The sequence below is a fragment of the Tenrec ecaudatus genome, chromosome 4 (genome assembly GCF_050624435.1).
Source record: "Tenrec ecaudatus isolate mTenEca1 chromosome 4, mTenEca1.hap1, whole genome shotgun sequence".
NCBI lineage: Eukaryota > Metazoa > Chordata > Mammalia > Afrosoricida > Tenrecidae > Tenrec > Tenrec ecaudatus.
In genome coordinates this window covers 13,029,005-13,040,053 of record NC_134533.1, presented here as the reverse complement: position 1 = coordinate 13,040,053, position 11,049 = coordinate 13,029,005, and the positions used below count along the sequence as shown (strand labels likewise).

The window sequence follows — 11,049 nt, the reverse complement described above, 5'->3', positions numbered from 1 at the left end:
ACGTTCCTTATCTTGAGTTGTGCTGATGGTAGAGAGATGAAGACATAGAGAGAGAATCAGGCAGGTGCCCTCCAGTTGACTCTGACTCACACTGACCTTGTGTGTAGGAGAATGAAATGCTGTCTCATCAGCGTTGCCTTCATGACCACGGGTAAGTTCAAGTTCATCACTGTGGCTATTGGGTTCATCCACCAAACCCAGCACCTCCCTGCCACGGTTGGCCCTCTGTGTCACCAGACTTTCTTGAATCCCTCCTTCTGACATGTCCCAAACCAGTGAGTTGGACAATGTTTACTTGTGATCCGTGAGGTTTTTATTGGCTAAATTTTGGGAGCCGATCACGAAATATTTCTTCCCAGTCTGCCTTAGTCTACCTTCGATGACCCCAAGGACACAGCTTCTATTATCAGAGCAACATGAAAGTCTGAGGACAGATGACATCCCATCATTTGACATCAAGTCGGGCTTCTGAGGCTGTACATCTGTATGAGAGAAGATAGCCTCATCTGTCTCCCATGGAGCGGCTGGTGGATTTGAACCACCAACCTTGCAGTTGGTTAGCAGTCAGATACTTACCCAGTGCTGTACCTATTTTAATGGGTTCATGTGAGAATTTAAAGGGGGAGGGGCAAATCCCTCAATCGGTGTTTAGCACAATAGAAAGTGCTCATAAGGTAGCAGTCAGTATTCAATGCAAGTGGAGGAGGCAAGTGGAGGGGAAACAGTCCCAGGTCCCCTTCCTTCAATAACACTGCCGGGTCAGGTCAGGGGAGCAAGACAGTGCAGAAGAAAAATGCTGGGCTCTCCGCAGTATAGAGAATCACATGATGTCCCTCGAAAATTGAGTTAGCAAGGTCCTGGCTCCCAGACCTAAAAAATAAACACGAGCTCATTGATGGAGGCACCCGACCGGGGCATCTTTCAGCTTCCTGCTCTGAGCCTCATGTCCGTGAAACACGGGCTGCTTGGGGATGAGGCACCCAGTCCAGGTGACATTTAGATTGTGCTGTTTAGTTGGTTTGTTTTTAATCTTCATGGCACCCTTATCCTGTCCTCTGCCAGGAGCACCCCTCCTGCCTCTGAACACCCACGAGCCCCGCCCCTCTGTTTGTCCTCATTTTCCCTGTTCCATGCCGCTTCCTTTCCTTTGGCCTTTATAGTACAGCTCCTTTCCCTGCTTCTCATGACACTACATTAACACGCAATTTTAATTTCACTGAGCCTCAAACTGGTCAATATTTTGCCCTCCTGCCAATGAACAGATTTCTCTAACCCTAACGATTCCTTCTCAATGTGTTTGTTATTGTTGTCTAGTTCTCTGTTTGTTGTTATTGTTGTTGTTAGTTGCTTCCAACTCATAGCGACCTTGTGCGTAACCGAATGAAACCCAGCCTGGGTCTGTGCCGTTCCCACAATGCTTCCTATGCCTGAGCCCATTGCTGCAGCCACGGTGCCTCTCCATCTTGTTCCACCTTGTTTTGCTCTCTAAGCTCACACATTAACTATTACTATAATTGCTTTCCATGATCCACGTTGACTTCATTTGCTTCCATGTTGCCGTTTTCCTTGACTCGCCCGCTGCTCCCGCTCAAACTGTACTTTTCTTCTTGCATCGTGTTTCGTTTTCATCCCCAAAAGATGTCCTCGAATGTGTCCTCAGAGGGCCTGTTAGTTGTGAATTCTCCGCTATCTGGAAATGCATCTGTTTCAACCTCATTCTGGGAAAGGTACTAAGCTCGACGGTTACTTTCTCTGAGCACTTTGAAGCTGCGCTTCCATTGCCGTCTAGCTTCCTTTGTTGATATTGAGAAGTTAGCTGACAGTCTACTTCGTTTTCTGTCCACCTTTTCTCCAGTCATCAGCGGTTTTGCTACTGGAAATGGTTGGTGTAGATGTTTTTAAATTTACCACACTTAGGTTTGTGGTGCATCTGGGATGTGAGAATTTGTCTTTCATCAACTCTGGGGAAAAAAAAAACACTTAAAAAAAAAGATTATTTTATTGGGGACTCTTATAGCTCTTATAACAATCCATACATCAATTGTATCAAGCATATTTGTACACGTTGCCGTCATCATTTTCTTTCTTTTTAAAAAATAATTTTATTGGCGGCAGGGGGGATTCTTAGTCATGTCTCCTTGAACATTAGACGCTTCCATTTTCTTCTGGTCCTCTAATTAGCCGTATGCTCGCCCTTCTTATTGCTAAACCTGTGCCTCCTAACCATTCCCTGTTTCTTATTTTTCATCTCTGTCTCTCTGTGCTGCATATTCTGGGCAACTTCTTCAGATCTGCTGCCCGGCCCCTCGTTCTCTCTCTTCAGCTATGTAAGTCTGCTGTTGAATCTGGCCACTGAGTTTCTAACTTCAAAGATGATGGTCATTGGTCGGAATACTACTTGGCGTTTCCTTTCTCGTCTTCCTGATCGTCTTTAGTAGTCTCTTGTTCCTTAACCAGCCTTCCAGTGACCAACATTAATGTCTTTAAACCTGTGAAATAGCCTTCTTTTTATTACCGATCCAGAAGTCCAGGAGCTGCAGTTGGCCTGTTGACTGTTTTGTGCATCTCTCCTTCAAAGGGCCTGTTCTCCTGTAACTTACTGACATATTATTGTTTCGCGTGAGAACATTGTGTTCCTGGGAACTCCTTCTGTGGCACCTCTGAGATCTGAGTTTAAGAGGAGTCTGCAAGTTCCCAGGAAATTTCTCTACCTGACTGTCAGATTTTATGTTGTTTTTGCTGCACAGAGACTCAGGCTTCCACCCACTCCCAAGCTCGTATGAGAGACGGCTTACGATTGGAGGCGTGTTGGGTTGATGCTTCCTCCCTTCCATTCATGGTCAATGCTGAGCTTGGTACGGGTTCCCTATCAGCTCCCTTCCAGAGGCTTTCTGTCCCAGCTCCCCCTCTGTGGACATCGGGTTTTCATGGTCTTGACTTAGGGGCAGCCTTCTGGTTTTGTGGCTCACTTGGCCCCAGCACTAGTTTTGATCCAAGCGCATCCAACGGAAGTTCTTGGCCACCTGGGATATCAACAGCTGCCTCAGGACAACCTCTGTTTTGATTCACAAGAATCTCTTTGGATTTATACATTCTTCTCTCTCTCTCTCTCTCTCTTTTTTTTTTTTGCCTCTGATTTCTTTCATTTCAAGCCACTTCCATTCTGCAACTTTGTAGCTGTTTTAAACTATTTTATCCTGTATTGGGGTGGGGTGTCTTTTGTATCAGAATAAATTTTTCAGGATAACTCTGGCTACCATAGTGCCAGAAATAGAAGTCTGGCCATTCGTCCCAGCCCAGGCAAAGGCATATCTCTTAGGAAGCTGCCCATCAGCTGGGGTCCCTTCATTGTGTTCCCGTACCTCCGACCGGTACTTTGGTCATTTGAGTTTGTGAATTACAGGCACCTTAACAGCAAGGTTGAGCTTTCCTCTCTTCCACTTCGACAGGGCCCATTTCAGACCATCACATGCCAATGGGTCTTTGCATGTCTGAAAAGGAATTGAACGCAGGGGTTGAGGCACTAGTGTGTGCTACTATAGACCTTCCACCAGAGGGCAGCCTCAAGTTGGTGTCAGAGCCTCATTAGTCCATAGAGCTGGGCAGGGTCTCCACCTGGGAGAGCCCAGTTCCCTGTGACTCACAAAGGTGCGGACAGGATGGGAGAGGCCTCCTGCTCCCCATTTCACAGGTGAGCAAATGAAGACACACAAGCATGGGGGTAGAGAATCTCATGGGAGGGCCCGGGCAGGGATGGTCAGGGCCAGGAGGAACCAGTCTCCTGCTTCTGGGCTCAGATTCCTCAAGGGTTCTGCTTGGAGGGCTGAATGAAGTTATCCATTCATTCGCTCAACACACCTCTGTCACGTGCTGACTACAGGAAGCCCTGCTGGGGCTGGTAACCCAATGACCACCACCTGCTTCACAGGACAAAGATGAGCCCACCTGTCCCTGTAAAGGCTTATAGTCTCGGGAGACCGGGATAGGGTCTCTGAGAGTGAGGCTCAACTCAGTGGTCGTGGGTTTGGTTTTGGAATGACCAATTCTGGGAATATACGTGGCAAATTAAACACACTTGTTCTCTATCTCTTTCGCTCAGAATCCACTTCAGCCAAACCGGCCAACTCAGCATGGGTCTAGCAAGCTGGGGTCTCATGCCTCTAAACCTGGGTTCCTGCTGTTCCTTTTCCATCCTGCTCATCCTTCTGGGCCATGCTTCCATGCCTGATGTCATGAGCCCTCCCTCTGGCCTCCCATGGAGGAATGCCCAACCCAGACCTGGAAGTAGGGGAGCTAATCCTTCTGCGATATCTCAGGGGGGACAGCTCACACCTGGGCTTTAGATCCCTTCTCTGTAGAAGGAGATAGGGGCCAATCCAGCTCTGACCCTTCTCTGAAGAGAGGTGGATGCTCTCCTCTCTAGAAGTGTGTTCCTCCTTCCCAGCAGCCATTGCACCCAAGGACAAGCAAAGCCTTGCGATGTAGTACCACCGGAGCCCAGGGTTGGTGGGATGGGACAGGCAGCGGTTCCTTCCTTCCTTCCTTTCTTCTTTCCTTCCTTCCTTCCTTCCTTCCTTCCTTCCTTCCTTCCTTCCTTCCTTCCTTCGTTCTTTCCCTCCTTCCTTCCTTCCCCTGTTCATCATCCTCCCAACATCTATTCATTGAACATCTACTCAGTACCAGGCCTCCCTCTTCCGGTCACCAGGAGTGAAATGTTCCCCTTCCACCTGCCCTGTTTCTTATTGCCCCTCCACGTTGGGCATTCTTGGGAAGCCTGTCCTTGCCTCTCCCCATTACCCAGGAAGTTCAGCGGGGCTCAGGGGGCTCAAGGCAGAGGCAGCTGGGGGCTCTCCCCGCTATCCCCTGTCACCCCAGCCTGACTTCCTGGAGACCAAACCACAAGCAGAACAGCATAGAGGCGTGTGAGCCACTCGCAACGCAGGCTGGGTTGGTCACAGGCAATCAAGAGAGAAAGCAGCTGAGACACACACATCGCGGGAGCAGCCCGGGCAGGACGGGTGAGCGGGCAGCAACGCTGTGTCCACCGCGGACCTAGGATGGCACTGCCCACTGGTGAGCACGCGTAACCACCAGGATGGCCCCCGGCATGTGGCTCTTCTTCATGATGGTGGGCCGGCTGACGGCAGCCCTCGAAGGTATGGTACCCTTTCCTCCCTCCCCCTCGTGCCACCTTTTCACACTGGAGGCCCTGCCTTCTTGGCCCACTTCTGGGCCGTGCTTTCACGCACTCCTTTCTGGACCCTTTGAGCCAAGGCCGTCCCCTGGTGTTGGGGCGAGGTGGGGGCCAGCCGTGCCGACAGCAGTTGTGACTCTGAGAGGGATCAGGAGCCCCCTCAGGGGCTAGGGGCCATGCAGAGGGCTCAGATGTCCCCTTTCTACAAAGCCTCCTGTGGGAAAGAAGACAGGGGCGCGTGCTATCTCAGCATTGGGTTCGGGAGTCTGAGGAGGAGGATGCCTCCCACCTAGAGGCTCAGGGACTCCCCCCCCCCCCAGCCCCCTGATTTCTCTCTTTTCCCAGGAGGGAACCATGTACTGTCCAGGGAGGACCCCCAGTAACTGTGGTCCACCCCAAACTCCATATTTGTGTCCCTCTGGGGGCTTCAGCACAGCCAGAGGGGCATGGGTAGATTAGGGCACAGTCTTGAGCCCTCTTCCCCTTCCAACTCCTGACTCCCCTGGGAGCTCAGAGCCCGGCAGAGAGCTCAGGAAGGCGAACAGTGTCTGGCCGTTTTGACTCCCCCGGAGAACCGTTATCGATTTCTTTATTGAACGCTTCCCTTGCAGTTTGGGTGAGAGCGATCGGAGCACACTTGTTCCCTAGTCAACAGTTCACCCCCATCTTGCTTCCTGACCTCCATTGTAGTTCCCTCAAGGCAACCACACGCTTCCCCCCTTCTCCCGGGCCCTCTGTTTCCATTTGTCCATCCTTCTTGCCCGGCCGTGATTCTGGGGCAAACACTGTCCTTCTGGGCTGGTGGGCTGACTATTTGGAAGCAGGTCTTCATTCTGGACACCACAATGATCTTCGCAGCCATGCCTAGTGTTTGGCTGAAAGTGGATTCCTGGGGGTGGACCCAGTTCCAGGCTTGAAGGGGGTTTCAAGGTCATTGTCTCGGGGGGGTTCCACCCGTCTCTATCAGACTGACAAATAGGATCTTCCCCCCCCCCCCCCCATGGTGAATTTTGCTCTGCATTTAATTTCTCCCACTGCCTCCACCACCCCACTGCCCTCGTGTGGCTGCCGACTCACAGTGACCCAGGGTAGAACCGCCCCTGTGAGTTCTGGGCCGGTATCTCTTTCAGGAGCCGTGGGGACCCTGCCATCACTAGCTGCAGTTCGTGGTGGTAGTGGGCCCAGCCAGTTCTCCTGGCCGCAGGGTGGTGGAGATCTCCATGACTCCTGGGCGGGGTCCCTTAGTCCTGTTCTCAAATTGCTACATGGGGTCTTTGCTTCCTCCACTCTTCTTCGCTCTAGCGGGGAAGAGACCAACCGTCGTAAATGCATGTATCTTCTCCCCCTGGGAACTTCTGCTCTGCCTGCTACGCTCCCACCCTGCTCCCTGCTCAGTGCTCTCGCACTGCTGGCAGATGGGACTGAAACACGAGTGGCTTCGAAAGGAAACTTTGTGTCCCCATTGTAAAGAGACAACCAGGCTCACTTGCCGTCACACGAGATCAAGGCAGCCCTCAAATAAATGGCCGGCACTGAGCATTTCTTCAGCTTTTAAGACAAGGTGAACATTGACAGGGTGGTTCCTAGACGGTCTATTGAACGCAGGGAGGAACGATGTTGCCAATGCCTGTAGTAACAAAGAGCTGAGGGTCGTCGTCAAGGCTTAACACTGAAAAATAAAATGGTGGCGAACACAAATGTCTCTACAGGTTCTAGCAAAAACTTAAAAGGATGCAAAGACCTTGGTTCTTAAGAGCGGGGGTGGGGTGCGGGGTGGGAGGCGGAGTCAGGAGAGGGGGACCTGGGAAAAGCATCCTCCTTCCAAAGCATCATTCCTGCCTGGGTTTCCGGAAGGACCGAAAGCACTTTGACGGGGTGGGGTGGGGGTGGGGGAATTAGCGCCCCCGCCCACTCTTGAAGGGTGTTAAATGCTGCTCCGCAAACCCACTCCAGAGACCTTGGGGCTGGGGGGGGGGGGAGGGCACCATAGGGGACCGGCCACCCACACTGGGCGGGAAGGTAGCCTGCGACTCCTGGTGCAACACACGTCAAGGCTGGCCTGTGGACTGCTGCGAGCAGGGTGGCCTGAAGGCCGTGTGCTGGCCGTCTGTGTCCAGCAGGTGCCCACCCCACCCCCTGGACCCACAGAGGCAAGATCAGCCTCAGTGGGTTTGCAGGGGACCTCCTTGGCCCTATCCGTTTTTGCCGGGACCTGTAATAGACATTTGTGTTCGCCGCCATTTTTTTTTAACAACCCGGACTGTTACAAAGAACACGCACTCAGTGAGACTATACATATGTGCAGCTGGGCAGAGGGCTGCGGGGCCACACAAACTGTGGAGCCCTTGATGACCATCCCAAGGGCTCAGTCATCTGCTCCCTCGGGGTCCAGTCACAGCCTTCAAAAGCCCCCAGGGTACTTCCCACTCAGCACCCTCGGGGATGCCAGGAGTCAGAGTGGACTCGCTGGCAGCTAAGGACCGTGTGGGGAAAATGATGGAGAAGGAGGAACTGAGAGAATGAGGCCAGGAGGAAGCCCTGCAGCCCCCACCTCAGAGCTGCTTCCAGGAAACTGGGTGGGGTTGCCTCCCTTCAACGCTGAGACCACTGTTTGGGGGAGTCTGGCCCTTGGGGACCCTGACAGACAGGGACTGTAGCCCTCTGGTGAGTGGGTGGCTGACTGCCCCTCTCATGTTCCCAGGCTCTGGATCCTGGGCCTCACCGCTAGAAGCCTCTGCCCGGCTTGAGCTGGGTTGTCAGCTGCCCAGAGCAGACACCAGGGCTCCCAGAAGTGGGTGCTCTGTTCTCAGTAGCAGTTCTGGGCCTCACTTTCCTGACGGGCCAGTGGGGAGGAAGGAGTTGAGCGGGTGACTAGATATCTGGACTGGGGGGTGGGGGGAAGCCAGGAGACTCTAATGGCCTGTGTGGATACCCTCCCTCCATGGAATTGGGTGCTCTGGACAGATAGGGCCAAAGGGAATATCCAGACCTGACACCCTACGGGGCAGTAACCAAGGCCCAGGGATTTTCCCGCCTTGCACGGCAGCGCAGAGGTCAATGACTCGCATTCCGTATGTCTGGCCCTTCCTTGCTCGGTGCTTCAAGAACTGTTTTTGTATCTCTAAGGGCTGCTCAGGGTACTTCCTTAGTGGGAGTATCAGTAGTAAGAGCATTTCACTTTTTAAAGTCACGCATTTCAAACCCCATCTCCCCCCAGTTCACGGTGACACACTCATTGTCATTGTAAGGCCAGGGGTAAGCCTCTGGTGGATACGGGACCCCATCAAGTTGGGAGTCTACGTTTCCTCAGACCATCCAGGCCGCTGACCAGGGTCGCCAAGGAAGGTCCCCTCGGCTGGAAGCCGTTAGAAGACGTGAGTTTGCGTGGGGTCCCCCAAAGCACACAGGGTTGGAAACGTCACACATGCAGCCAACAGGTTTCGTTACCGTGTGTGTGTGTGTGTGTGTGTGTGTGTGTGTTTGGGGGTGGGGTGGGGGGAGACTGGAAACTAGTTCATGAGGAAGACCTTAGAGGAATTGCAGGTGGGATGATACTTTTCATAGGTTGGGCTACGTGAATTTTATTACTGCAATGGATTGTTCCTGCTGTACGTGTGGAAGGTGGCTTGGAAAAGGGCATGGGAACATGGAATAAAAACCTCGTGGGATTTTTCCATGTGCGTTGGGAGCTCCCTTGTATACGTGATGGGACAAAGGTGAGATTTTCTACATTTGTAAAGAGTGACACTCTTGAAAACCCACAGGGGTCCAAGAGGGTCACGATGAATCAGAATGGACTCAATGGCTGTGAATTTGGTGGGGTGTTTTGTGTGTGTGTGTGTGTGCGTGTGTTACACCAGTCTGTATTGGATCAATATGTCTGTTCTCTCTCTTTTCTTTAAAAATAATCTTGGGGGGGGGGGTCTTACAGCTCTTATAACAATCCATCCATCCATCCATTGTGTCACGCACATTGTATATATGTTGCCATCATCATTTTCAAAACATTTTCTTTCTGCTTGAGCCCTGGCATCAGCTCCTCTTTTTTTCCCTCCTGTGTTCTCTTTTTTTATGATTTTGAGCTTCGCTCTACATTTTGACTTTTCCCACTCTGCCTAGGCCCTTCTGTAGTGACTCATCTCAGCAGTCCGTGGTGGTAGCAGGTCCCAGCTAGCTCTCCTGGCCACAGGGTGGTGGAGTTCTCCATGGCTCCTGGGCAGGGTCCCTTAGTCCTGTTCTTGAATTGCTTCCTGGGGTCTTTGCTTCCTCCACTCTTCTTTGCTCTAGAGGGCAAGAGACCAACCGTCGTAAATGCATGTATCTTCACCCTGAGAACTTCTGCTCTGCCTGCTACGCTCCCACCCTGCTCCCTGCTCAGTGCTCTCGCACTGCCGGCAGATGGGACTGATACACGAGTGGCTTCGAAAGGAAACTTTGTGTCCCCGTTGTAAAGAGACAACCAGGCTCACTTGCCGTCACACGAGGTCAAGGCAGCCCTCAAATAAATGGCCGGCACTGAGCATTTCTTCAGCTTTTAAGACAAGGTGAACATTGACAGGGTGGTTCCTAGACGGTCTATTGAACGCAGGGAGGAACGATGTTTCCAATGAGTGGAGCAACATTGTGTTGAGGTTCTTTGTAATATAGTTACCACTACAAAAAAAAAGCAGTGGAAACAAAAATTTATTATACAGTGTGTGTGTGTGTGTGTGAACGTTTTTAAATGTGGCAACTAGAAAAATGTCAATTGGACATGAACTTGATTGAGAAATTCTTTCAATACGCCCAAGAAACAAAACCTTCACAAGTTCCTAGAGAAGGCATCACAGGTAAAAACACGAATTTAGATACAATGTGAAGATTCACTCTTCTAATGTAATCTAAAAAGATCGACACACATAGGAAACTCTCTGGCGTTTTCGACTCAGGATCTCGGATGAGGTCCGCCGCTCCTTCACAGCGTGGACAAACTCTAAACATCCCGCATCCTAACGCAGCTCCCATTCAGGACTTTCCCCACCAACTCACAGACGCCACGCGACTTCCACGCCATGCGGACGTGTGACCTTGACCACGCTGCATTCACCCAATCATCCCGACGTTCTTACCCCCGTCAAGGGGCCTTCATATTTTCAGAGCACTTTTACGCGGGGGTGGGGTGGGGAGGTTGTCAAAAAGTGGAATTAGAAGGCAGTGAAATTTCCCCATGGGCTCCCCTCCTTGATGAACAGGAAAATTGTCCAGAATGGGGCACAGATTCCCTGGGGGAGACCGACTTTTCTCTCTGTGGGGACTGTGTGTCCTGTTTCCTGCTGTAACTCTGTTGCAATGGAGAGCTTGTTGCCGGGTGATTGTGAACTGACGCCCACCGTGGACGCTTGTTGGCCTTACAACATGATGACTCACGGCGCCCTCCGTGGGCAGAGCAGAGCCATTGCACAGCAATTTCCGAGGCGGTGACTCTGGGAAGCAGATCGCCAGGCCTGTCTTTGAAGGCGCCTGTCCCTGGCTGTGTTTGAACCACCAAGCTCTGGACCCGTGACAGGCAGTCATCTCAAACGGGTCGACTGGGTTGCCATTCCTCCTGGTTGTTGGCTTCACAAAACCGAAGACATGTTACCCCCGGCATGGCGGACGGGCCTGTTGGGTACTCTCAGGGATCCCTGGGGGTACAGTGGTTCACCACTGGCTGCCAACCAAAAGGTCAGCGGCTCGATGGCCCATCGGCTCGTCGGGACCTTAGGCGCAATGGAAGGACACCCGGCTGGGCCCGTGCCAGCCTCACAATCGCTCCTGTGTGCGTGCCCATTGTTGCAGCCGCTCTGTTCCATCCCCGTGGGTCGCTGTGAGTTGGA

The 11,049-nt window shown here is 52.1% G+C and overlaps 1 protein-coding gene across 1 annotated transcript in view; it reads left to right on the top strand.

Moving 5' to 3' along the window:
* The first annotated feature begins 5,095 nt into the window (after positions 1–5,095).
* Positions 5,096–11,049, top strand: part of CD6 (CD6 molecule) — a 38,344-nt gene continuing 32,390 nt past the window's right edge. The window contains 1 exon segment of the mRNA XM_075547559.1: positions 5,096–5,156. Coding sequence (XP_075403674.1) covers positions 5,096–5,156 — 61 coding nt within the window.